Source organism: Pagrus major, chromosome 11 (genome assembly GCF_040436345.1).
Source record: "Pagrus major chromosome 11, Pma_NU_1.0".
Lineage (NCBI taxonomy): Eukaryota > Metazoa > Chordata > Actinopteri > Spariformes > Sparidae > Pagrus > Pagrus major.
Genome location: NC_133225.1, coordinates 18,933,458 through 18,960,934, shown reverse-complemented (window position 1 = coordinate 18,960,934; position 27,477 = coordinate 18,933,458). Strand labels below are relative to the sequence as shown.

Here is a 27,477-nt window from a genome sequence, read left to right as displayed (position 1 = left end):
CCTTGCGTTTCTGTTGAGGGGGGCTGGGGTTCGGAGGCGGACTGGGAGCAGGCTCTGGCGGTGGGGGACGCGCATTATTCGCTGCAGCGGCCCGCCGGACCTCCTCCTCGTGCCGCTGGATCTGCTGCTGAATAAGAATGAGCTCGCCAAGCAGACCCTGCTGGGGTACGTCATAATGAGAGACAGGTAGGAGCAGCAACAAAGACAATAACCAGCCACTGCGCTGGCCGGCCATATAGGCAAATGCTGCTCCCAAAGACAGGGCGACAACAGAGGAAACCTGGCCTGAGACTCTCGGTCACTGGCATTCGTTCAATTCAGGCAGGAGAATCACGTTACAGTTAAAGCTCAAGTTTAAAAGAATCAAGGTTTTGCCTTTGGTAATCTCGCCACCATCATCAGTGTAACCCAACAAAGTCAGTCTCTCTCAAACAGAAAGGGGAGATGCCAAACTTTGCCAGACTGAAAGCAGAGGAGGTGACTAATACCACAACCAGCACCTCTCAGCAAGTGGCAACAACAGTGACTCTGTTCTGTCCTCAACATCATGCACCACTGTGGATTAATGACTGCACGTTCACTATGATTCTGATGACACTATGACTGATTTCATACGAATGTATAGCAGTATAAAATACAGTAAAAAAGTAGAATATCAAGTTGTACTATAACGGTAAAATAATAACCAAGTTCAGAAGAAATGTTTTTACTGTGCTGTAAATGCATAATTGGTACGATGAAGGTGAAGATGATGATGATGATTAACTAAGCATAGCAAGCACTGGGACATATCTCTACAAGGAGAAAAGCATACTGTGCAGCAGGTGAAATTTGCTTTAGTTCAGGGGTCCCCAACATGAACTCGTCATCATCTTGTGCTCCGTGAAATGCTTGTACGATAACGGTTTCATGTAATTTTAAGTAAAATTTTTACTGGCACAAGTTGTGTTAAATGTGCTCATATTGGAGACCATGATTGCAGACTACAAGCAGAGCAGAGGAGAGAAAAGCTGCCATCTGTTTTTTTTTTTTTTTTTTTTTTAATCTTCTCGTAATAATATTTTTTTTTTATATGTTCACATCATGTTTTCAATTTTTAAACTTAAACTCTGTCCAGTGTTAAAAAAAAACACAGAAACATAAAAAAGAACAGAAGGACACTGAAACTGGTCACTTTGTGGAAAATAACATAACACAAAATGAACAAAAAACAGAGAGGACAGCAGAAATGAAACTCATTGGCATACAAAGTGTTCTGCCAGAGAGTCCTGTATAAAATAAGGCTGGAAAAACAACATTTTCAATGAATGAGACTTTTTGGAAAAACAGTTGAAAAGCATGACAAGTAGTAAAACCTCTTTTGAAGCAATGATAAATATCAATATGCATGATGTCTCAGATTATACTCTCAGAATGAGTGCCATACAGTATGCACATACTACTGGCAAAACCTTATAAAGGTTATGTAATAAAACAATTATATGCAAATAGGTCTGTAGTGAGACTTGCACAGAAGTCTGGTCATCTAATGTGTCATAAAACCATTTTCTTTTAACAATGCCACTTGGCGTCAAAAGCTCATCTTGTTTATACTGTAGGTTGGCAGCCAGTGTGAAATTCACAATTCACATTCATTTGAACTGATTGACTCAAAATGCATCCAAAGATATGACATTTCTCTGTATTACGAAATACATCCCAATAAGGGGTCACTTTAATTCAAGTGCTTTGTGAAGGACCTTCTTTTAGCAAATTAAGTGAGATGACATGAGGTGACACATCAATAGGTGCCTCAGGGCCCTTAACTGCTTGGTTACTTTATGCCTTGAACAATACACTCTTAAATATATGTTTCTTTTGGTAGATTTTGAATCAATTGACTGCAGTTCTTGCCACTGAAGTGAAAAGTAGCCAAGCTGCAAAGAGCTGAGTGAGGCCAAGCCGTGGCAGAGCAGAGAGGACAGAGTTTTATAAGGTTTTATAAACTTGCCTTTTTGTATTGCTTGTCGCTGGCATCTTGTGTGGCTGCAGCAGAGGAATCTGTGGCTTTTAAGGGAGGATCACCTGAGGTTTCTACCAGAGGAGACACAACAACACAGAATGAGGTTACTTACAAAAATTAATCTTTGACTTTTAAGTGCTGAATACAAACACGTTTAGGGAGACAATAGTGAAAAGAAGCCAGAGTTATCATTTAGAGCATGCCTATGATAAAATAAAAAGACAGAGTGATTCAATTTCAAATGTCTGGAAAATGTTGCACTGATATAACATGTACATATAAAACATGTACATATGTATATTTACACATATAGAAAATGTGAAGTACCAGCCAAATTTCAGAAAAGTTTAGAAAAGTGGTTATCGATGCTTCTACTTAAACTTACAGGTGGTGTTAATTGAATTGGTGGACTTCTGTGGCTATAAAATCAGTTTCTGTAGAATTAAATAAAACATCTTGACAATGACATGAAGCACAAAGAAAACTCAGTGCTAAAAAAATTCAATTGAAAGAATCAAGCTCTTTCAATCAATTTCAAGCTAAATATTCAAATACCACATTGACTCAAGCGCCTGAGTTAAGTTATTATCATGTGAGCTAACACGCTGCTATTGCCATGCACAAAGCAAAGTCTGCTTAGCCATAGAAATGAGGCCGGTGATTACAAAGTCAGCAAACTGTCATGTTATGTTTACAGTCAAATGTAATATCCAAGTACACTAAATATATAAATGGGTGAAAAGTATTCTCCTTTAGCAATGAAAGGGTTTGAACTTGAAGAGCAAAGAGCCAGGAACACTCCTTCATTTAATTTATGACTCACAGCAAAGGTGTGGTCCCATTCTGGCCCGGCGAGTGACTTTGGAAGATTAGGACTTTCCACATACCAATGTCAATGAGCTAATTGCATTTTAGGGTTATATAATCATTACTATTTATCCGAATGCAATAAATATTATTGTACCACTATTTTTTATTGAAGAAAACAAGCATTTAGTGTAAATTTGAATATCTTGATTTATTGAATGGATGCTCTATGTAAAATGTATTTTTTGTGCATTTTCCAAACATTTGAGAGAAAGCAACTACAGGCAGAATGAGCTCATCCCAAAGATTAGTGAATGTTAGCATGATTAAAGAAAGGCCAGGGGAGAGAGAGGGTGGAAGTCAAAGGAGGCAAAAACCACACAGGTAGGACAAAGTAGAGCCAAGGACAGTCAGGTTAAAGAAAGTCAACAGGAGAGGAGGGGACTACTAAAGGTATGCACGCTGGATCTGCATTTAAGAGCTTTTCCAGGAAGTAAAATGTTAAAAATCATCTATTTAACACTCTTTTACTGCACTTGTGCTTTGATATGAACTGGGGAATATTCAAGTTCAAGGATTTTAAAATAATTCAGAGAGAGGGAGAGAAACTTAAAGAGTGAGGCTTTCACCAATTCCAGTAAACAGATTTCAGCCACAGGGTAAAATTGGATGTCTACATAAAAAATAAAAGTTAAAGATGAGACCTTTTCACCATCCTAATGACAGGTCATACATTTCACTGAATACAGAACCTGTGTTAAACATGAACACTGCCATCCTTGACAGCACCACTGGTCTGCAACCTGGAAGCCAACGTCCTGGGAAGATGCCCTGTTACCGCCTTTAGAGCCGAACCATGGCAAGCAGGAACCCACAACCATGCCAATATTGTGGCAAGATGGCGGTCAAACAGCGGCAGAGAGAAAAGAGGGGAGTGGGCAGCGCTACTGAGTGCGGGGGTTTACACACCTAACAACAGATGCAGACCAGAAGCTCCTTTGACTTCACTACCCAAACTCACACCTGTGAAGAATGTTGTGGACAGGAGGGTAGGGGAGGAGGAGAAGGAAGAACAACACAAGATAAAAATCATAAAAGACAGAAGCAGAGGGATGGTGGTCAAAGCAGGGACACAGCTAAATGATGTGTATTAAAACAAAGCCGCTGCTGTGCCGGAGCTTCGAGTGAAGTAGCCACTTAATGAGAAACTGTTAAAGCAGATCAGCACACCGCAAACTGAGCCTGACCTTCAAGGAGCCCAAAATGTCAAATTTGTAGGGAGAATAACATTTTTTTGCCTGTATTTTGACATGAATATCATCTCTACCATTATCTTGTGACTTAGGAATAAATCAAGTTTCTTTGGCTGTAAGAGGAATTTCATAAGATTGTATGTCTTTTTTAGGTCTCCTAACAAGCAGACTGTTCAGCAGCTTGAAAACAAGATAAAAACCTGTTGAAAATTAGCAGTAAAATGTCAAGTTTAAGCTGACGTGATGATGAGTGGATGGTGTTATTCTAGGGTGAGCTGTCCCTTTTGTCAACATTTGAGACAGAGTTGACATATGTGCGTCATGTAGAGCTGCAACTCAGATTTATTTTCACTGTCAATTAATCTGCCGAATGTTTTAATGATTAATCGATTAATTGTTTAGTCTATATAATGTGAAAAAGAAATTGTGAAAAATGCTAATCACGATTTCCCAGAGCCCAAAGCGATGTTTTTAAATTGCTTCTTTTGACCAACAGTCTAAAAACCAAAGACTCTTCATTTACTACCATAAATTACAAAGAAAAGCAGCAAATCCTTATATTTAGGAAGCTGGAATCAATTTCGTTTTGACATTTTGGCTTGAAAAATGATGATTAATCAATTATCAAAATAGTTTTCTCAGTAACCCCTTGTACTCTACAAACAGGGATTGATCCCATTATAAGTGATTTTCAAAAGACGGTGGATGATGTAGATTTAAAAATATGAGCATTTTTATCTTATTAATAGACAGACTTGAACTGTGGCAAAACGTATAATTAAAAGTGATACAAATCAATTTTTGTGTTGTTAGCTCATGTTTTTTTAAAAATGAGGTGAAATGAGCATAGAAATATCTCCAATAGTCTCCAAAGACAAGTATTATAGCATTTCCTATAAAACTTCTGATCAAAAACACATCGTTTATAGCCCTGCAGTATATATAACCCCATATTTGGTGAAAAGGAGAGCTCCTTCACACCACCCGACTACCATAAAGAAGGGGGAGTGATGCAGAAAAAGCAGCAATTTAGAGCATGAAGCAGGCTATTTCCTCATATTATTTCATAACACTCAGTCTATGTTATCTCATTCTGCTCAGGTCAACATACTTTAAGCGTGGTACAGGGCACACAACTGGATTGTTAAATATCTTATATTCAAGAGCAGAGACCAGTGCAACTTGGGAAGACAGGTTTGCTTGTGTAATCTTCATCTGAAACTTTGACACTTAATTAGGCACTCCAATGTCTGCAAATATTTTGATGATGATTATTTAAATTTTTCTTTATGATGTAATAACTTTATGAGGACATAGTTAAGTTTTTGTTCACTCACCAGAGGACAGGAGGCTTTTAAGGAAAGTGAAGTTCTCTCCTATCTTGTCTAGGTCAGGTAGTAGCTTGGCTATTTCCTCCATCTCTGGTAGAGCTTTGGCCAGTTTATCTGTGGATGCAAGAAATAATATGTCAAGTGGAGAAGACAAAGGTCAACAGTTAAATCTCATGATGCATCATTGTATAGCCACCTTTAAGTATTTACCAAAGAATAATGGCAAGTTTTACGGAAATCAGGGCTCCTTTACAAGGACAACAAGGCCACATTTTTGCACGTTCACTTAAATCATGACATTAAAACGACATCACTTACCAAGATCAATTTGTTCACTCAGTTCCCAGACAAAATCAGGAATGACCCAGTTGTATTCACTAAAATCAGGCAGCATGTCCTTCCACTCATCATAGGTCTGGAGATAAAATGACAGGCTTATGTTATCCTCATATGAAGTTATGAAGTTTTTCCTCTACAGTTTTCTATATGACATTATAACTGGAAAAGGCTGGAGCAGCTCTTTAAATCACTCAGGGAAAGTTATTATAAAGTTCTGTAAAAAATGTTGTTTATCACCCAGCTTTGGGTTAAACTCTCTAGCTCTGTCAAAATTAGTTTATGAGCCAGAAAAGGTGAAGAATAGCTGATAAATCCTCAATTGGTGACCCTCAACACTGACCTTTTTAGCTGTGTACCCTCCTCCTACTGCTGAACCCAGCAAAATGTAGCGGAGCTTTAGCAGCCGAGCAGCGAGGCGAGCCACCCAGAAGCCGCGCTGCTGCTGATAGTTACGCCCCCCTGACCCTGGGGGAGGCTTTGGAGGCCGCATGGGCAACCGTGACATGGAGGTGAAATATCGGGCTGCCGTGCGATGAGGGGCTCGCTGAGGGTTGGAGTTGCCCGAGTAGCGATGATGGATGGCACGGGACAGAGGGTGTAGCTTCTGCAGCGGTACCCGAAATCTCACCCCCATGTTGGTGGAGACCAGGTTCCTGCAGGCCATGCTGGGATGACAAGGAAATTAGATAATAAACAACAGAAGCTCATCTTCCTCATGTGCCTTTAGACACTATATCCACTAAATATATAATCACTGTGGAAGCTTAGTCATCCCCTTATTGTATCCCTGATGATGCAGATACTGGCCAAAGAGGAACATTAAATCAAATTTTAATCTCAGGAGAATCACTCTACAGCCAAAATGTGACACTTTGGAACAGGGAAACGTAAAGCTTGTTAGTAGTATTAGTGGTCATTGTTGTTACAATAGTAACAGCAGCGGTAAGTTTGGGAAATGATGAAGGAGGTGAATTAAAGGTCCAGTGCGTAGGTTAGATATTGCAATCAACAAAATACCCTTCACCTCCCTCTATGCTATGGCCACTAAAAGCATGAACGTAAAAGACCCTTTCTATAGTCAGTGTTTAGTTTGTCCATTCAGGGCTACTGTAGAAACATGGCAGAAGATGTAAAAGGCTCCTTCTAAGGTAACGAAAACACATCGCTACTTAAGTTCAGGTGATACACAAATGAAAACACAATGATAAATATTCTGTTCCATTCCTGCCAATCAATCCTCGTCAATCCCCCTCAATCTCACACACCAGACCTTTAAACCAGCCTGCACGATACAGACAGTATCAACTAATAAGTGTGATGGAGTTCATAGCTAAGTAACTGTGAAAGTGAGTCATATCATGACAACTTAACAATTTTGTTATGTGGTCCATTTAGTAAAAAGCAGAACCACAAATACCTGCGGCATAAAGCCATAGAGAAGATAGGGTAAAGATAACGTTACATTTTACATTAAGGCAACGTTATCGTTAACTTACAACATTCAAATATATTCACAATGCAATGAGTTACAATGAGTTTTATCATATATTTATCTGAGAGAATACAAAGCACAATGTAAGTCAACCTGACAATTGTGTCCATACTGGAGGATAAACCGTTCCCCGGGTTAACGTTAGCTAGCTAACTTGTCTGGCTAAAGGAACGACAAAATCCAAAACAGCGGCACAATATGTCAGTGTCAACGTGAGGAGGCAGTTTTTGCAGCTACTCAGCTAGCTATACTATATAGATATGTGTTTTAAATATTAGTCTTCTTAATTGGACAACACATATTTGCATGAAGGAGGAAGCTAGCTTCGCTGTCCTCAGCTGTCAAATGACCAGCGATCTGTGCTTTCCTCTACCACAGCTAACACAACTAGCTAGCTTCTGTTACCGCTACCTTCATCAGACGGGAACTTACCAGGCAGCTTTACTCCCGACACGCAACATGGCGCTGTTAGAAACAGCGGGTAAACTCAAATCTCTCTTAAATTCACTCTTCAGGCACGGTTCAATTCATCTTTCCAGATAGTACACATTTGCTTGCATGTTATGGCAGCTAGTTAACTAGCTCGTTAGCTTACAAGGACACAGCCAGAATGACAGTCCACTTCCGGTAAAAGGTGCTACCGACAAATGTGCACTGACAGAAAACGCACCAGGGAAAATACTTCCTATGCGTCTAAAAACAGGGTGCACCGCTGTGATGCGACTGAGCAGGTCACAGCTTCTTACTCTACCATGTTTGTGTACACGTTAAATCTTTGGGATATTTAAATCATGTACAAATGGTTATGGGACTTTGTTAAATGACTTACCTGGGCCAGAGGAATATTTTTTGCAATGCCATCAGATGATAATAAAATAATCATGTTGATGCCTTTGTCGGACCAGTGATGTAGTGCAACCAAGTACATTTACTCAAGTATTGAGCTTAAGTACAATTTTAAGGCACCTATACTTTGAGTATTTTCATTTTCTGCTACTTTATCTTTGTACCTTTAATACATAAGTACATTTAATATCAGATACTTCAAGACATTGATTGCACTGATCACTTTTGATATTTAAGTGCATTTAATGTCAGACTAGAGTAGTATTGATATAGGTGAGTTTCAGTTTTACCAAAGTAATATTTTTAGCATTTTTACACAAGTATGTCTTTGGGTACGTTAAAAAGCACTGTTTAGGACAGTGCTTGCTATTGTGTACATGTAAATTGAATTTCTCTGCCATTCATGCTTTTGTTTCCATCATAAGAATGCTATGAAATGTGAGTAATTCCCTCATGCAAAGTCCGCAACATCACAGACTTATGGGAAATGCAAATATCAGGGTCAAAGGTGGACGTTTAAATGGGAAACACTGATAACATGATTGATAAAGAGTCATTTGAATAGACAGGTGTAGCTCGGACTAGTTAAGGACAGCGCGGTTGATTTTAAATTGATGACTAACAGACATCTGCTCAGTCCTATGATGAAAATAAATTAAGAAATGTCAACAGTTGTGTGATCTTAGGCATAGGCTGTGCAATTAGTTGCATAAGCAAAATTTTGCATGTCACACCGGAGAATCCAGTCAAATGGTTTAAAGATTTGTGGGTGTCAAACTTTCTCTTTTAGGTCTCATTTTCAAAAGAATTACAAGTGATCAATTGTTTTAACTGTTCATAAACCTCCTGATATACATAGATCTTCAACACTTGTGTACCTTAGGTTGAGAGGAGGAACTTCTCAAGACTGAAGCTGTGTTGTAAGTATCCAAATCAGAGGCTAGAGCCTCCAGTGTTCACATTTCTAGAATGCATGCATCAAAATGGGCTGATAAGGCCTCAGCATGTACGCTGAGTATTCCTCAGTGTGACTTCATTTAGGTGATCAATGTCAACTTTCCTGTAAACAATTTATCCAATATACTGGCTCTACATATAACTGCATACTTTCCTGAAGCTTCTGCAGCATTATGGTGTCCCAGTTCATACTAAATGGAGACAAATTACTCAGACATTCAGCAGACTGTTTTCAGAACATTTATTGAAAAGAAAGAAATCAAGATAAATCTGAAATACAATCCTCAGGGAAAAAGAAGTGAAAATAAATAAAAAATAAATTATAAAGTACAAAAATTTTCCAAAAAAAAAAAGTACATCTCTGCCAATAAAAACAACACATATTCCCCAGACGAGCCTCTTGCTGAGGTGTGGGCGCTGCAAACATAAAGCACACCTGACAGAGCCAACATACAGATGGACTATAATAAAAACGTTTTACCAACAGTATATTTTCATTCAGTTTGGGTAGCAACTTTTATTATTTTCTCTATTCATTACAAATAGAAACATTTCCCTGAGGAAACAACATCCACGTGAGGTTTCATACACTCAGTGGCTGATTCAATCTAAATGCCATTCGATGGTTTGTTTAAAATACATGACGTGAATTAGAGGCCAATGCTAACGGTCAGCGGTCGGTATATGTTGTACCTGTATAAGAGCATAGAGATTTCAGCATAAAATCCATTGCTTTGACATAACTGTCAGAATAAAAGGCAAAACTGTAGCGTAGACAAAAAGCAACTGTAGTATTTACACTTTGCGTCATTAAATTGATGAATTTTCTGTGTCAGGTTATGACACAGCTGAGACTGAATCATTTCACCCCTAGCAGCAATAAAATCATGTCTACAGCAGACCGCTGATACCGAGCAACTATGCACTTTTTTGCCAATTTACCTTTTAGTTTTACATGGATGCAAAACATTTTTTTCAATGTTCTCGAGAAAGAAATAAAATATATTAATTTAATGATCGGACAGAAAAGTAACAAGATTGTCAGATGTTGCTCAAATTCTGAATTCGCTAAGAGGAGGTGCCAAATATCATCAGTTGAATTCCCTTCTTGTGTCAGATCCTTGGTTTTACACAAAGCAAAGCAAAAGAAAAGCTGAAAACCTGCAGAGACAAATCTTTCCACTCTACAGTAGACATGTGCTGCATTAAATTTACCCAAGACAGAACAAATATTGACCCAAGTGCCCTGACCATACGTGACAATAACTGATTCATATTGTGAAATAAATGCCCACAATTTATGCCCTAATACGGAAGATCCAAGCTAATGCAACTCCATAACAAAACTGAAAGTACAAATAAATCCAACAGACAGTACAAATCAAAAGTAGACAGACAACTGATTGTAACACAGTACCAAAATAGTAGAAAAAGACACACCAGCCCTTTGATAATCCAAAAATCAAACATTTTTATAACTATAATCTTTTGACTTTTATGCGCACACTAGAAATGTACATCTCATATATACAGATAGAATCCAACGTCTAATATCATCATCCACTTCTGCTCAGTCAAATCATTTATGACAGAACTGAACACAGTTTAAAATATATTTTTTTCTTTTTTTCCCCACTCTTTTTCTCTCCATTTTTCAAATAACCAAGATGTGATGAAAAGTCTTTGGAAATAGAATCAATAACCATAGTATTGCATTGCATTAAATTTTGTCCTTTAAACAACATTCAATTTTAGCCTCAGTAGGTTTCCAGAGAAAGAAATTAAAGCCTGAAAGGAAATTTAAAAAAAATAAAATAAAATTCCACTGAAAATTCATGTGAACTGATGAAAACTCATGTGGCCCATGTTTGGGCACACGAGGAACATTGTTGAAATCCAACAGATATAAGTCATTGACATTTTTTGCTTTGACAACATATCGGATGCTTTCTCAAAATTGGCAGCAGTGTCACACATTTCTCTCCAGTTTCGTCTGCTATATATCCTTCTTCTCACAATGACAGTTTACCCACAAAATACTATAACAAAACACTATAACTATCCTCATCAAATAAACAATGTACCCATTAAAACTAAGGTCACATACCACATTTGAGCTCGTCATAAAAACTGTATGGATCCAAAGTTCTGTATGCCTTTGTTATAATATTACAAGTATCCCAATAGACGATGGCTTTTATAGGAACTGAGCAACTCCAGACTCTTGTTAATGTGGATATTTAACAAATCTGCTGTGATTTTGTTTCTACATGAATAAAATAATTAATGGACAAGCTAAATGTGATGTTAAGTATCGGTTAATACAGCGCCGTTGTTTGAGATATCATCCGCTTCATTTTGTCAGGGAATAAGAGTAACATTACATTTAGTTTGACATTCTTTTGACATGGCGTCTCATACAGTTACCACTGATTAGCACTCTGAAAACACTATTTGAAATCATTAATATTAAAACATACAAGTCATGAAAGGCAGGCTGCTATGTAGAGTATAGTTATACTGACATTGTGTGTTGGTGACACTCCAACCTAAACCGGTCTTCTGAATATTAAACACTGTGGCTGCTTTAAAGGTGGCTGTAAAACGTATGTTGTTTTTCCCTTACGAAGGCTTGGGTGAGCTTAATTTCAGTCATAATGATTTCAAATGGTACCAGTTTTCATGGTAGCTTACACATAATGAACTTCAGTCAGTCATGTTCTCATTAAGGAAGAAGCTACACAGTTTTACAGCCGCTGTCAAAGTTTACATGGAGTGAGTGTTTGACACCTAAAGAACAGATACATGTCAAGAAAGAGCAGTGAACATAAAATATAGCCCTTAATTCTCTATGCAGGTAGCCTATGTGTAATACATGAGTGTATATGGTCACCAGCATCCATCATATGCAGAGTGTGTTGTTGCATGAACGTTTTGAACGTGCCAAGAACTGTGAGCTGATGAGATTCACAATGCTTTGCCTTGATTACACTTTAAATCAGTCTTCCATAGGAAGAATTTTATTTAACAAAAAACAAAAAACATAAGTAGTACTACTGGCTAACTACTGGAGCCAATCTGACATGAGTTCCTAAATGTAAGATGCTTGGATTCATACAGTATGATCTCATGCATGTGACTAACTGTCCATGATAACCAGCCAGATTCATGCTACTGTATGCGTTTATTGTGCAGATTTTTTTTCAAAATACAGAGATGTTAATGTAAATGTTTCTAAATTCTACAGTAATGCTGTAATTGTAGTAATATTTCTAGTATTGCAGCCATCATGTCTTCAGAACATGATGATAGGGAGCTGGCTTCATGCAAGTCTTGGTCTGCTTTCAGTCTCCTGTCTGATATCATTAGGGGCTGACAGGACATGGCTCATAGATGCAAAAAACATAAGATTAAAGGTTTTAAGCCACAGTAATGGCCCTTGATGGTGTACACACTAGCAATCAACATATTTTGATGGATGAAAAGTTCGCTCTTATTCCATCTATTCCACTAGTGGGGCAAAAGGGTTTGGCCTGATGGGAGCACCAGAGGAAGGCCATGTTGTTCCCTGTCAGACTTGTTGGCATTGAATGTTAACAATTACCATGTGAGTGTTGGATACTAATATTTTGTATGTTAGCATTAATATTAAAGTACAACTGAGGTTGATGAGTGGAAATGAAGAGTTGTTTCGGACCACGAATGTTATCAAATAATATTTAAGATATTTCAGTCTGGAACAAAAGACTATCGGATCCAAAGGTATGGCTAAAAAGTTGGGATGAAATTTGTCTTTTTGTTTTTGTGAGTTTTTAAAATTTAAATTTCTAACCCAACAATATATATGCTAAAAACCCCGAAAGTTAAATTCAAACAAAACAGAGATCCTACCACAGATTAGTTTTGTGGTTTCAATCATCGATCTGTGATCTATAATGTACTTTGATTTCTGCCTGGGGTCTGCAATTAAACAAGTTGACTGCAACCGTTCCAAAATCCTAATCTTCTACATCTCAGTGTGCTTGAAACACCACTTGAATACTGGTCTTAAATGAGTAATTTCATTCATCCTGGAGCTCCATGGTAAGCTTTACAGCTTTTCTTTTTGGTTATGATTCTACGTCCTCTAGTGAGCACTTGCCAGGTGGTAATGCAAGCTCATTAAAATTACTCTATATCTATACAGTATGTGCGTTAGATTAAAAAAGACCACTACATGGTAGCAATCAGAGCCTCCACTGCCCATAGCAGCTTGTTGAACAAGTAACTCACTGTGTGAACATCCTTAAAGTGAGGTGGTGGCTGCTCAGAAGTATGAACATAGAGAAAAATTGCTGCTGATTTAAAAAAGACTATATGATCAGATCACACAGAGTTGGTCAGTAAAGCCACCTATCAATATATATCTGTTACTCCATGTACGTTCAACCCTACAGAATGTCTCAATTTTTAAGTGAAAACTCTTACTCTTCCACAATCTCACTTCCAGACTCTTTCTTTATCGAGCAATTCTCTCACTTGCCATTTCAGTCAGAGACACAAAGGCCAGAGTGAAACGCCTCTTTTGGGCCAACATCTGCTTCATCCTATAGTGTACATTTCCAGTGATCATCCTGAAAGGCTCAGAAATATCATTTTATACTTCAGCTAAAACTTACTTTGAGTACAGTGGTTCCAAATTTTGGAACATTTTAAGATCCTGTTATTTTAACAATGGTATAAAAGCAATCATTTTCAAGCCTTCACCACCTTCTATGACATTTCATGTATGAAGTGAGGCGATATTAAACCGTCAATCTGAAGAGGTCAGCCTGTAAATTCAACCTGACTTATTAATTCCCTCCAAGCCTCGGGTGAATGCCGCTCAGCTTCGGTGAACAGACATTGCAGTAAGGAACGGAATTACATTTACTGATTTAAAGACAAGCAAGAGACCTGAGAGCGCGCAAGTGGGCGAGTTAGAGACAACTAAAATTTTATTTGGTTCTTATGTGTGGTTGTTTTGCACTAATGCCTCTGAAACTACATTATTAGACCAAAGTCTCTTAACAGTGATGGCAAGCAATTATCCTGCAACGATTCTGTTTGAATAGGTTCACTGAACACGTGTCATATACGCGTCTCCTGTATGAAAGGGCTAGATTAGATTCTGGGGCCGGGGGGGTGCTAGGAGTTGATCATGAATTGATAGGTGGAGCCGTTTTCTGGGCGGGGTTTGGCTTCAGTGGTGGTGGTCGGTTTTGGAGGCCAGTCGGGGTCCACACTGAGCTCCTGGGCCAGATGCATGTAGCGAGCCTTCGGTGCCAACTTGCGTGGGCAGCACAGCCGTGTCAGACACTTGAAGGCCCCCAGGTCAATGGCCCCCTGAAAATACCACAGCCCCAAAAATAAACAAAATTAAATAAAATAAAAATAAACGGAGAAAAGGAAGAAAGAAAGGGATGAATGGTTCCATGAACTTCTGTCATATTTTGTTGAGATTTACTGACAAATGGAAATCGGCACAGTGCATGCTGATATAACTTTTGCATGCAACATATAAAATTTGAGGAGGACACTGCTAAATTGCAATGTGTGCATGCATGCAAGTCATTCAAAACAAAATTCAGCATGATAATAGTTTGAAGGAGTTGGCAGTACATATCTTAAAGAGTAAGCCAACTCCTTAAAAACAAGCTCATGGAGTCAAAGATCGTACAAACAAAAGGATTCCACAGCAGGCCATTACAGACTTAAAAAAAAAAAATAACAAAAATGTCCTTAACCTCATATTAGAAAATACATTTAAGGCTAGCTTGCTTATAATTGATACTGTACTTAATAAGAACCACTGACAGTGTTGACTGACAGTCATCGAACACACAACAGTTAAACTAAGATTAGTGCAGCACGCAGAGCTTAGTAAAGCGCGTAGGCTGGAACTGGAGATGCAGCAGACGGAGGGAAAGGAGGAGGCAATCATCACTTCTACAAAAGCAATGGGAAACTGTTTGAGCCATGCTGATGATAATAATTTGTATATCAATATTTGGATACAAATAATTGTATTCCACAATAATGTGTCTGGCACATATCACTCTTTTAAACATATTTTTATACTATAAAAATACAATACAATGGGGATCTACAGTACATGGTACAAACTACATAATCATATGACACTGTAATGTATATTGCCACCTTAAGGGTGAAGTTGGGTTAGATGCTATCAAACCTGACAAATTCAACATATAGACAGCTGAATATTGTTACATGGTGGTTTCTAAAGGAAGTGAGAGCATTACTCATTCACTTGACCATCAAACTTCAAAAGAAACCAATTACTTCCCAGTCATAAACCCACTTATCTCAATGTTAATGTGTTTAACAGTTTCAGGTTCAGTGTTAAGTGGGAAGTGTTACTAAAAAAATTAATAAAATGCCCTTGAAACCAGTTCTGAATCTTATGTCAAAACAGAGTCAGTGAACAGAATGATTTGGAGATAAAAACTACATCTGTTAAAAAATAAAGCCCTGAACAAAAGGCCAGTCAGGGGAACACGAGAAGGAGAGGAAAGATCAGAATGAGACTGACATCTCGCACATGCATGTCTGTGTTAAAGGTTAGAATAGAAAGGTGCAGTCTGTAGCATTAGAGGAAAAGGTGGGGACAGAGAGAGGGAACACCACATAGGAGGAAAATGAAAGGGCTTAAGAAGAAGGTTTCAGATTTTCCCAACCTGTGGTGTCGGGGCGGCAGGAGTGATGCCAAAGCTGCCCTGTTTGTCTCGGCTGAACACAAGCTTCCATAAGATGATGTCAAGGATGAAGGTCTATGGAATAGCGCAGTGGGCAGGGGAAAGAATTACAGAGAGTCTAATTTGATTTCACATAGCGACTGCTGCTGATTTTGCACACAATTGAAGACCCCTTCAATTGTTTTTGCATAGCCACAATGTAGCATTTTTAGAGTTTTCTCCCATTAAGTTGTGTGTTAATACAAGTGAGGTTAAAATTACAATAAACAAATTAGTAAGAAGAGTGCATGGATACTATTGTCTCAAAACACTGGAAACTCTGCAGGAAATCTTGCTCATGTGCAAAATTATTTTGGTTGATTGTTTTTTGTTTTTTTTTGTTTTTTTTTATATTCACTGAAAAAGGGGAAGGGGATTTTGACCGGTAGTTTAAGAAATAGCATCAACCAGGGTAGGGCTGCACGATATACCATTTCAGCATCAACATTGCGATGTGCGTATGCGCAACAGTGGCATTACAAGACATGCAATGTCAGCAAATTATCTCAAACTGTTACAGAAGTTTTGCTGCTTCATACAAGGAAGAGGAGGAATAATATGTCGGATGTGCAGTGCTTGAAGTGGGAAAACATAAGTGCTGCTACCCCCCTGCTGGCTTGTGCGGCCCAAAGAGCCGTCAGTTGGGACTGTTGGACAGGCCATGTCTGATAGCCAGTTGGACCATGTTGTTGTGTGTGTGTGTCCTTGGACACTGTCTGTATTTTCAGTGTGTCACTGAAACAAAGCAACAGACACACAGGCCGACTGACAGAGAGAAGAGCAGGCAGTTGAGAACAGAAAGCTAATCATCATGTAATGTTGATGATGTAGAGTGTATTAGGCCATTGTTAATCTCCGTATGTGTGTGTGTGTGCCGAATATAGGGAGGGCAGAAAAGAGCCGCAGCTTGTGAAAAGTGACTGTGCACCAAGAATAAAATGTAAAATTCTAAGAACTTGAAAGCACTGGACGTGAGTTTTTCCCAGTCTGATTTTACTGAAGAGTAAACGGAGCAATTTTTGAGGGCCGTGGGTAAAACAAAAAGGACTCTTCACCAGATGGTCTTTCACAAGCACACACTCACATGCGTATTTAATTTAGTTGTGGTCTACTTCTTGTTGCAGTGTTGGTTGTCTTATTAGTAGCTCACTCTATAATTTGATTATTCCTGTATTTTTTTCATATCGCAATATTTAGCGCGGAGAAGAAAAACTTTTTTTCCAAATATCGTGCAGCCTTAATCCAGGGTGTCTGCTAAGCATTGCATGTCTGGAAGAGCAGCTATCTAAAAAGGAAGGCAAAGGCATAGAGACACTGCTCCACTGAGTGTGGCAGACCAGCGCAAACTATCCATTGTCATATTTCCTTGAAGAGCATCTGTCAATCGAAAAAACAATTGCACAAGACAAATATTTGCTGCTAAAAGGACTTTCAACATATTTTCACTGTACAACATTATTTCTTCTCATAACACAAGACTGATCCTGCTGTCCAGCTGAATGAGACAAAGATGAGCACACTGCATGAAAAAACAAAAACTGGACATGAGAAAAACATCTACTGTTACCCTGTGTTCAAGTGTGTTTCTTACCTCCACCACAACAGACACAGCAGCATTGATTAAGATGATGATGAAGAGTTTTATCCTCCACTCATACGGGACACAAACAATCTGTCCAGAGAGATCAACGGTGATTATTAGCAAAACAGCCTCGTCTTAAGGCTTTACTGTATGTTTCTGCAACACTTCAGTTACGCACATCCTCATCTCCATGAAATTGGGCCTTTATAGCACATAAAAACATTAAAAGAGTATGGAGATCAGCAAACCAGTCTTCAGAGCTGAGTAAAAGTGTATGTTTCTAGTGTTTGATGTCTTCTTACCTCTAGAAACTCGTCAATGTCTTCGACGGGGTGGAACATGATGAACAGCAGGAAAAAATATAAAATCAAGGCGGACACCACAAAAGGCCCTGAGATGATGACACGTAAGCAAAAACACACAACTTTATAACATATAAAAGTAAAATATAACTATTTTAGGACATTTTGTTAGTGTGGCTTAAATTTTCTTACAATTCTTGTAGCTAGGCTGCCTGAAAGGTTTTCCCTTTGAGAAAACGATGGCAACAATGAGATATTGGAAGCAGGAGACATAGAAGAGGCTGGTGTTCTCAAAGTTTTGGATGTTGTGGTCGTCAATCTCGGTGTCGTTGAGGTCCGACATGTTGATGTGCGATGACCGGTTGCAGACACTGGATGAGAAGAGAGTTCAATTAAATTTGACTGTGTACAAGACAGTTATAATAACATATTATATTACATATAATAACATATTATTAAATTATTCTCTAATCAAATCTAGTTGTGATGTTACATTTGTTTGGTTGAGCTATATCAGCAATGATCGCAGGCACTCACTCTGTAGATGGCGTCCAGACTGTGTACCAGGACTGCTGTCGGACCCAAAGGAATGTAATGGTCTGGAAGCCCAAGCAGATGAGGATCTGGGTCAGCACAGAGAACAGCAGAGGCCCTGAGATCAGACCTGATGGAGGACGACGTGACACCAGTTCTTTCCACGCTGGGTTGAGACTCACTAAGGAGAAACGGGGGCAGAAAACAGACATTGACAGTGAGGAGAAAAAGCAGGAAGATAAAAGTTAGGAAATGTAAAAGTGTGACACATTACCACAGTAAAAACCTTGTCTTTGTTACTTTTCTTTTACTTACTGGTGAAGACAATAAGGAGGATGATGGCAATATCTATGAAGAGGAACTGAAAGTCTCCAAGGTTACTGAGGATCTAAAAAAAAAAAAGAACAGCAGATAGCACCGATTAGAGATTGCATTTCTCATTGACTCTTGAGCTACTATTGATTGCAGGAGCAGCATTACATACAGAGTAGAGGAGAGTGACACTGATGTACTGGATGATGCTGTAGAGGGCCATGAACTTGAACACACAGAAGGAGGTGATGAGAGCAGCACGTCCCTCCCTGTAAAAGTAAGCAAACACTGTGTTATCTGATGAAGAAATCAGAACCATTTTCCAATCACTATATCAATAGTCAATACAACATGTAATCAAGTAGTCAAAGCATATACTGTCAAAGAAATTAATAATTTGTCTTCCACTATGAATACCGTGTTAACAAGAAAACAAAAGATATAGAAAGTGTAAAATCTAAAATTAAATAACACAAATAAATTATATATGACCCATTGCTACACCAGTACAATGACAACAATATTGTACTGGTGCTTTAGAGACGAGATGCTTCTTTTGGGTTAATAACGTTCACCATTCATATTTTCTCTATCATTTATTTGTTATGGAAAGACAAACCTGATGAGGCTGGGGACACAGGAGATGTTGGGGGTCCTGGAGGTGAAGGGAGAGGCTACCGAGGCCTCGAGCTCTGACAGAGAGATACCACCATGAGCCCTCTTCAGAGCCTGGGTGAGGAAAGTGAGAAGTATAGTGTAAGGTATGTCCAGACTCAATTAATGTCCATTCAAACTTGTTATTGTTAGATTAAGAAATGTATTTTAAAGTGGCTGTACATACCCCACAGTCATTTGCTCCATCTCCGCACATTCCCACAAAGTAGCTGTGAGCAAAGAATAACAAACAGTGACTCCTTGCTCAATGTTACCATGTTAACCTGAAAAAAAAAAATATATATGCATGTATAAAAATGTTTATATTGTGTGTTTGACTTTAATACTCACTCTACGCCCTGCAGCGCCTCAATGAGCTGTGTTTTCTGATCTGGGGCCATTCTGGCAAACACTGTCCCATGCAGCACCAGCTACAAGGAAGAAAGCACCAGAAACATTAGGTACCGTGGATAAAATTATACTCCAGGAACAGTAGAAGCAACTTTAACATTTCTACTCTGGTTACAGAAAAGGTTGTAGTGACATCCATCTTACCTTTTGCAGCATGTCAGGGAAGTGCTCCTCGATGACGGCGAACGATTTTCCATTCATAGCAAAGTGGTACATCTCTTGTGTTTTGTGCTCGTCTATGGGACACACATCCTCCAGACTGATGTTCACTTCCTGTTAAAGTAAGCAAAGTATGAATTAGAGCCAAAACCTCAGCGAGAAAAACACTTCTTGAGCTCAGCAGTTGAAAAATGTTTCTTCTCCATCCACATGTTCAAATCTGTTGTGAACTAATCAGTAAATTACTGGTAAACCTGGAGACAAAATAAGTATAGATTTTCAGTAGACAAAATAGCCCTCATATATCAAAGTACAAACGAGTATGTTCAACTTTGCTTGGCTTTTACTTTGAACTGGCAGGGAAATGGTGTCCCTTCCCACTAAAAGTTAAATGGTGTATAAGTGTGTATGCCTGCACGCATCCTTTTATCGTGTGTGTTTGTGTTTATACAAGCATTCGTGTTAACATTAGCCCCATCGCATCACCTCCAGGCGAGGTGTCTTGCTTGGCTTGTCAGCGTATCTCCAGGTGATTTTGGCGGCTTGACCATTATGAGGAGGGAGGGCATCAGCGATGATGACAGTGTCTTGGGGAGGGATCATTCCACAGTCCCTGGCCACAGAGATGGCGGTCAGCATGTTGTCACCTGGAATGTACATACAGCACAAATTTCTTATTTTGCATTCATTTTCAACTCATCAGTTGTTTTCCACTTCATCAATTGTTTTACGAAGATCAGTTATGTTTCCTCATATTGTCTTAGGTATTAATGAATGAATGAATGAATATAGTATTGTAGAGGAACAGGGATGTTAAGGGATGTATGGCTGGGACACAAATTCATTTTCTTGGTTTTATGTCCATCCTTCCCTCTCATTCTCTGCCTTTCTCACATATACACATGCATCACAACCTTGAGATTTTCTTTGGTTTACTCCTCAAAAACCCATATTAGTATTTATATTACGATGGGGCAGAGGCTGTGACTGATGGTGGGATGCTGAATTGAGACAGGAACCGGGATTTGTGGACATGTGGAGAGAAGGAGGACTGGTTCTGAAAGGGTGTCTAATGCTGTATGTGTAGATCAAGAATCACTGATGAATTACTAGAATTGTTTTTTAGCTTCAATATCAGACATTTTCCGACAAGACTGTCTTTCCTTTCAAAGCCAGAAGACAGATAATGAGGTCAGAGCCAAGCAAGAATGTGAAATCTTATTGGAGTTAGCTTGTGCCAGTTACACTGAGCAGCAGCCTAGACAATGTTATTAGTTGAGATTACAGGTGCAGCCGAGTAAATACCTGAGGGATTAAATCTTTTGAGTGCCATTACAAAGTTTACCAAACTCATGATGCTTTCCGTGTCACAGCAACACAAGAGCTTTAAGTAGAGTTGTTCCGAATTCAGATACTAGTATTGGATATGCTGCCGATACTGCCAAAAAAGGAAGGTATCAGTAAGTATGTGAGTTCATGCACCAATCCAATCCCATGTAATTTAGAAACGGGACCCTGCTAGTTCCCAGTTAGCTCTGTTAGCTCTGCTTAACGTTACACAACAGAAATCAATTCTTCTTCGCTGCTCTAAAAGCCAACACAGGAAGTTGCAGATGGAGCTAGCAACATGTCAGCTATTTGGCAATATTTTACTCTGGAGAACCCGACCAGTAAAACAGCGACATGTTCAGTATGCAAGGCTGTAATTTCGAGGGGTGGCACGAGGGTTGCCGATTTCATCACCAGCAACCTTATAAAGCATTTGAAGACGCATCACACGACAGAGCGCGTCGAAACTGCTCCCCCCAAACATTATGAGACAATGAGGGAACACATTTCATGTAGGCTGAAAGACGTACAGGCAATGGGCTTTACTGCTGACATTTGGACCCCCAACGTGTGCCCCATGTCTTTGCTGAGCCTGCACACTGGGTGGACACAGTATCGCTATCAACATTTGCCCTTCAAAGTGCGGTGCTGCAAGCAAACGATTTCCGTGAGTAAGTTTTAACGGAATTATTTATTCCTCGATTCATTTAAGTTGCTTTCGCACTACTGTTTTAAACTGTTCTATTTAAAAAGTGGCTGCACTTTAACAGCTTTTAAAGGAATTGTTATTTATTCCAAGATTTCTTTTTTCCATTTGTTCGGTTATGACTAAAAGTCAAAACAGATACTATAAGAATGTTGTATGGCAATCTTTCTCTGCAAGGTTTTACCTGAACCAGGCCATACAACAATGATATCAATCATATCACATCCATACAGGGTTAGTGGTATTTACAGCTGTTCTCCTTCTTTTTTTTTTCTTTTTTAAACACGCACTGGTATCGGATCGGTACTCTCCATCGGCCCAAAAAGCCCGGGTATCGGAATCGGTATTGGGAAGGAAAAAATGATATCGGACAACAACTGCAGACAGGGAGAAATGTGAAGGGAAGATTGCGTGTTTTAGGACCCTGTACATTTCTATTTATATATCTGTGTTTGTTTATTCTCTTTAGCGACTATATTGATGTCATTAATGGCTTCGTTAACACCTGTGTATGTGTGTGTGTATGAGTATACTGTATGTGCGTGGTCTCACCAGTAACCATGACAGTGCGGATGTGTGCTCTGTGGAGGTCCTGCAGCACTGCCGGGGTTTCTGCCTTCAGCTTGTTCTGCATGATGATCAGACCCAGGAACTCCATGTTTGCCTCTATGTGATCCCTGGTTCAAAGATAAAGATGCACGCATTTGTACTTATGTACCAAGATCAAAATACTTCATATACACAGGGAACTCAAGAGGGCATGCATTTGCTCACAGTAGATAACTTTAAACAGGATCACATCCTGTTTAGGTATAAAATGTAGGTCAGATCAACAATAAACAGTATGCTACCTGTTTATGTTCTGGACTTTGTGCCAGGTGAGTTTGGATTCAAGTCGACGATGAGCCAGAGCTATGACCCTGAAACCCTGCTTGGTGTAGCCCTCCAAAACCTCTGCAAAGTTTTCTGGCACTGCAAAGTGACAAAGAGACAGTTAGTGAGCAGCAGGTAAAGAAGACACATCAAGTGAACCAGAAAGAATAAAAAAAAAATAAAAACAAACAAAACACAATATGGATTTTAGGGTTGATAATGTAACAGCACCAGAGCAAATACAGTCACTTTAGACATCTCACCTGTCTCTTTCTTGCACAGACTAGCCACCACCTCTGGCGCCCCCTTCATGTAGGCATCCATACGTTTCTCCCCCAGCCGACGAGCCACCACACTCATCCTCTGGTGTGCTGAGGAAAAAGGAAACTGGCGCACGATACCTATCTCATACGCTGACTGCACATGCGCACCCACACAGACACACACAAAAAGAAATATGAAAAATTAATTTATAATTTATGTCAAGGAGAAGACGAAAACTAAAAACAAATGCTAGTAAAGGACTAATTACAGAGGGAAAAAGAGGAATTTGATGAGTACATTAATAAAAAAGAAGCAGACTACTTACCGAGAGCTCATACAGTTCCTAAAATGAGAAAAAGAATCCATGAGAATCGAATATACTCATCATTCAGAGTTATAATAAGGTTGCTGTTGATATATTATGATAGTGTTTATTAATTTTTCACTGAGGCACATTAATACGCCGGTTTAAATGATAGCCAATACTCTGTAGATTTTGGCAGCTTAGTCAACTTCTATTACCCTGACAGTCAGATACAAATACTGTCCAAGACCACATTTCAGCTCTAATATTTCATTGATATAATTTGATTGATAAATATGTACATATTTCAATTTTAAGTTGTTCCTGGAGAACAACTGTGTCGCAGTTCATACCATGTCCTGCTCTGGTGATGCAACAGGCTCTGGGGGCAACAGCTGTTTTGGAGGTCGAACCACAGTGGGCATGATACGGTTGTGGAGAGATGTTTCCTCCTCAGTGGCCTCCTCCAGGATCTGGGCAGATAAAAGATTCAGAGAAAATGAGGATCAGAAAAATAAGACAATAAAAGATGTCAAGAATGTGTAGACATATTTGACAAAATAAATATTTTAGATTCCCTCTCTTTGTTTCAGTCTTTCTTGATTCCAGATGGCTATCTATCCCACACTTTCGCATTGATACAGGACAACTCACCCAGCCTGTAGCCTCAAACATTTTGAGGTCCAGTGGGTCTCCGGACAGCTGGCCCTCTATTTTGGTAAGAGAGTGGCAAGTGGCCATACAAGCCACAAACTGTGACTTCACTAGATTTTCCTTGTAGGCATTTTCCTCTGACAGGTGGAAACTAAAAGGGGCAGAAGAAACAGGAGGTGGACGAGAAAAGATGACACATTTTACACAGAGAAATTAACAAGTAAGAAAAACTGACAGTTACTTTTATGATGTGAAGAATATACTTTGTGACAAAATGAAAATGTTTCCAGAAGCAATGGATTTCAGTGACATGTATTAAAAAAAAGTATTAAACTAGTAACAAATTTCCTAAGTGGAGCTTTGTTGATATTTTCTAGTATCGTATAAGGATAACCATAGGGATGGTTTTGTTGTGATTTTGTCACTGAAATTTTCAGCATTTACAGTGATTTCAAATGAAGGAAATGAAACTAAACTAACAAAAAGATATTCAAACTTATTTTCCAACACTTATTCAGCAAAGCAATACAAGCGCAGCAACAGCCAAACTAAGACAATGACTTGAGGTTTCTAAAACACCTTCGGAATGTTTGCAATGGTTGTTACATGTTTGATAAATACAGAGTACAGACCAGCTTACCTGCCATTCTCAACCCTCTGGACTCCCCATAGGTCTAATCCATCTTCTGTCAGAGTTCCAGTCTAGAAGACGACATGAAGCAGAGTTTAACTGGGTTTGACTGAGATAAAACATCTTTATTGGCACACAACTAGAGGCAGGTACAATCTATTTTGGGTATCATCTGTGGTTACTTCGTCATCTAAGTTACTTTATGAGCAAAAACGGCCATCATGCAACCAGTAATAGTCACCTTGTCAAAGCAGACGAGATTTATTTGTCCGCAGATGTTGATCCTCTGTGGGCTGATGCAGAAAATGCCAATGCGTTTGAGGCGTCGCTGGGCGTACACAATACCGGCGGTCATGGCGGCTGGCAGCGCCGGTGGCACAGTGATGGTGATGATGTCTAGGGACTCAATGATGATGGTTTTAGCTGGCACCTGGGGCAGGCAGAAAGGGAAAAGTCAGGAAACGTCTGCATTTTTGATAATCACTTGTCTTTGATTACCACCTCTCCAGCATTATCAATACTCCTAAGACATAGATTCAGACTCAGAAGTGGCTGCTTGAATCGAAGTTTTAGAGTCAAATATGTTGCATATCATTGGTAAAGAAAAGCATTGCCGTTTCTCCTGATTGTTCATGTAAACAACAAATCCAAAGCATGGTGCAGAATGGCTGATCCACTAAGTCTGATGCTAATCCTGCAACAAGCCTATAATATGTTTTAGAGAAAGGGAATGTTTCAAACAGTTCAAGTTCTGCAGCACACAGCGATTTAGAAATGTATTACCATGCTGTTTGTTGTTAGAAAAGCTTTTGCACAATGTTGCACCATGGGAGATAATGGCTAAAATACAAGTCAGTGAGTATCTTACTTGACAGATCAAAATAAAGAGGACTCAAATGGGCGGCTCTGCAGTTCCTTATTAACCTGACATCAAAAAGAACTTGATAAGCTGACTGAGCATCTGTTACTGAGAGTTTGTTTTGGAGTGTTTCTGCCCCCTACAACACTGAACAGATAAAAGTGTGGTTGTACCAGGCAGCGCACAGGTCAGACTGTATGACAGACACTTTAAAAATGTTAGGATTAAATGCTGTTATACTGTGATACACACCAGTACAGTTTTTGTAGAGTGTATGCATTTTACATTATTGAAAAATCAGCAAAAAGGCCAGTGAATGTTCCAAGATTTGATTTTCCTACAGCTACACACTCATTTTCATCCCATTTACTTCTTCGTTTGTTTAATCTGCTCATCGCGATGCCTAGATTACCTTGTTCATGATGCTGAGGACGATGGAGTAGACAAAGCCGATTCCCGCCACAGCCACCAGACACAACAGAAAGAGGTAGGCATCGCGGTACAGCTTGAAGTCGGTGGGTTTGGGGTAAAGGATGGAGCGCACCAGCTGGCCTTTGGCTGTGCTGAAACCTGGATGAAGAAGTGAGTGAAAAGGTTTTCAATAGTCAATTTTAAACTCACTTTTGAATCTTCTCATAATGGCTCAAATGTGAATTTAATATGTAATGGAGCGCATAATTTGCTGACTTCCCGAATGGAAGGGATATATCTGACCTCTGAAATGCTGCTCTTGTAATGAACAGCAATAGAACCTGTGAGTTATGCGTCTTTAGACTAGTGTTGGTCTTTTTATTGTTCGTAATTCCTTGTGTATATGTATATATACATATATATGTATATATATATATCTTGTTTTCGGACAAAAATTTCTACACAAAGCGTCAAAAATGAATTTACATAAATTTACAGATCATCCAAACATAAACATGACTGAATACATATCCCCAAACACACACACATACCTGTGCGGACCACCACAGCCTTGACCAGTTCGCCTGTGTAGAAGCGGGTCTGGATGACGTGGGTGCCACAGAAGAGTGTGTGTCTCTTATGCTCCTCTGTGTTATAGGCACTGTCAGTGTCCTCCTCCCTCTCTCCTGGCAATGGGTTTGGGAGGTTGGTCTTTGTCACGGGAACACTCTCACCTGATGGGCGGGCAGACTGATATTAGTGCTGGAGACTTACAGGAAGAACATTATGCTGTTTAAGTTCTTGGTTGTTATGTCAAAAATTCCAACAGTCTCTCCCCTGAGTTATCAGACTTAGATTTTCAGATTTCAGCTCTTACCTGTGAGCATGCTTTCATTGACGATGCAGGTGCCGCTGACCAGCACGGCATCACACGGCATAATGGTCCCGTTGCTGGGGATGACCATCACATCACCAGGCACCAAATCAGTAGACAAAATCTCTTCGATTTCTGCCGGGAAAGGGAGTGAAATGGTAAATGTGAGCATATAATAGAGACAGGTAAAGAGCACAAAATAAAAAGTAAAAAATGATGAGTGTGGAGAAAGGTGAAAAGTGTGTAAGTGGCATATGGTGGTTGGGGTTGTGGGGGGTTGTGGGGAGGTGAGAAAGCAGATATTTTGTGTGTCAGAGCCCCAGAGTCTTGTTCAGCACATCTCTCATTACTCACGCCTATCTAGACAGCAGGGAAAAAAGCTGAGGCATCACAAGCAGAGGCTAGGGCGGCAGTTTAATGCAAAACAAAAATATGAGAGGTGTGCAATCTTCCGCAGCAATATATCTATTTGATTCTGAGTTTAATGTTGTCCTTTAGAGGTAATTCAAATTGGCTTAAGCTGGTATGACACCAGATGAGACAGTCAATGCTTGTGCATCACTTCTGCAGATGCCATCATCTATTTTAAAAAGCATGAAGACATAAAAAAAAGCATGTTCAGAGCCATTACATATATTACACCCCCTGTCTAACTCTCTGTCTCTCTCTGTCTCTCTCTGTGTCTGTGTCTCTCTGTCTCTCTCTCTGTGTCTCTCTCTGTGTCTCTCTCTGTGTCTCTCTCTGTGTCTCTCTCTGTCTCTCTCTGTCTCTCTCTGTCTCTCTCTGTCTCTCTCTGTCTCTGCATTGTCCCACCC

At 39.4% G+C, this 27,477-nt stretch overlaps 2 protein-coding genes across 6 annotated transcripts in view; both read right to left on the bottom strand.

The window, feature by feature from the left end:
* The window catches only part of opa1 (OPA1 mitochondrial dynamin like GTPase), a 42,324-nt gene extending 34,479 nt beyond the window's left edge, over window positions 1-7,845 (bottom strand). Inside the window, exons 1-7 of one of the 4 annotated variants that reach the window (XM_073476241.1) lie at window positions 7,657-7,845; window positions 6,073-6,397; window positions 5,712-5,808; window positions 5,400-5,507; window positions 3,779-3,832; window positions 1,991-2,073; window positions 2-157 (exon numbers count right to left, since the gene is read on the bottom strand). In XM_073476241.1, coding sequence (XP_073332342.1) covers window positions 2-157; window positions 1,991-2,073; window positions 3,779-3,832; window positions 5,400-5,507; window positions 5,712-5,808; window positions 6,073-6,397; window positions 7,657-7,685 — 852 coding nt within the window. In that variant the 5' untranslated portion in view covers window positions 7,686-7,845. The remainder of the gene's footprint in view (window position 1; window positions 158-1,990; window positions 2,074-3,778; window positions 3,833-5,399; window positions 5,508-5,711; window positions 5,809-6,072; window positions 6,398-7,656) is intronic. The other 3 variants (XM_073476243.1, XM_073476242.1, XM_073476244.1) reach the window with 3 other exon arrangements.
* A 1,408-nt stretch (window positions 7,846-9,253) lies between these two features.
* atp13a3 (ATPase 13A3) overlaps window positions 9,254-27,477 on the bottom strand; it is a 38,737-nt gene continuing 20,513 nt past the window's right edge. The window contains exons 11-34 of one of the 2 annotated variants that reach the window (XM_073476063.1): window positions 26,666-26,797; window positions 26,340-26,522; window positions 25,790-25,947; window positions 24,760-24,948; window positions 24,528-24,589; window positions 23,888-24,038; window positions 23,587-23,706; window positions 23,255-23,272; window positions 22,929-23,082; window positions 22,644-22,764; window positions 22,345-22,469; window positions 20,244-20,404; window positions 19,743-19,871; window positions 19,539-19,618; window positions 19,375-19,417; window positions 19,153-19,262; window positions 18,706-18,802; window positions 18,537-18,609; window positions 18,225-18,402; window positions 17,880-18,058; window positions 17,688-17,776; window positions 17,395-17,475; window positions 15,747-15,839; window positions 9,254-14,391 (exon numbers count right to left, since the gene is read on the bottom strand). In XM_073476063.1, coding sequence (XP_073332164.1) covers window positions 14,194-14,391; window positions 15,747-15,839; window positions 17,395-17,475; window positions 17,688-17,776; window positions 17,880-18,058; window positions 18,225-18,402; window positions 18,537-18,609; window positions 18,706-18,802; window positions 19,153-19,262; window positions 19,375-19,417; window positions 19,539-19,618; window positions 19,743-19,871; window positions 20,244-20,404; window positions 22,345-22,469; window positions 22,644-22,764; window positions 22,929-23,082; window positions 23,255-23,272; window positions 23,587-23,706; window positions 23,888-24,038; window positions 24,528-24,589; window positions 24,760-24,948; window positions 25,790-25,947; window positions 26,340-26,522; window positions 26,666-26,797 — 2,924 coding nt within the window. In that variant the 3' untranslated portion in view covers window positions 9,254-14,193. The remainder of the gene's footprint in view (window positions 14,392-15,746; window positions 15,840-17,394; window positions 17,476-17,687; window positions 17,777-17,879; window positions 18,059-18,224; window positions 18,403-18,536; window positions 18,610-18,705; window positions 18,803-19,152; window positions 19,263-19,374; window positions 19,418-19,538; window positions 19,619-19,742; window positions 19,872-20,243; window positions 20,405-22,344; window positions 22,470-22,643; window positions 22,765-22,928; window positions 23,083-23,254; window positions 23,273-23,586; window positions 23,707-23,887; window positions 24,039-24,527; window positions 24,590-24,759; window positions 24,949-25,789; window positions 25,948-26,339; window positions 26,523-26,665; window positions 26,798-27,477) is intronic. The other variant, XM_073476064.1, reaches the window with a different exon arrangement.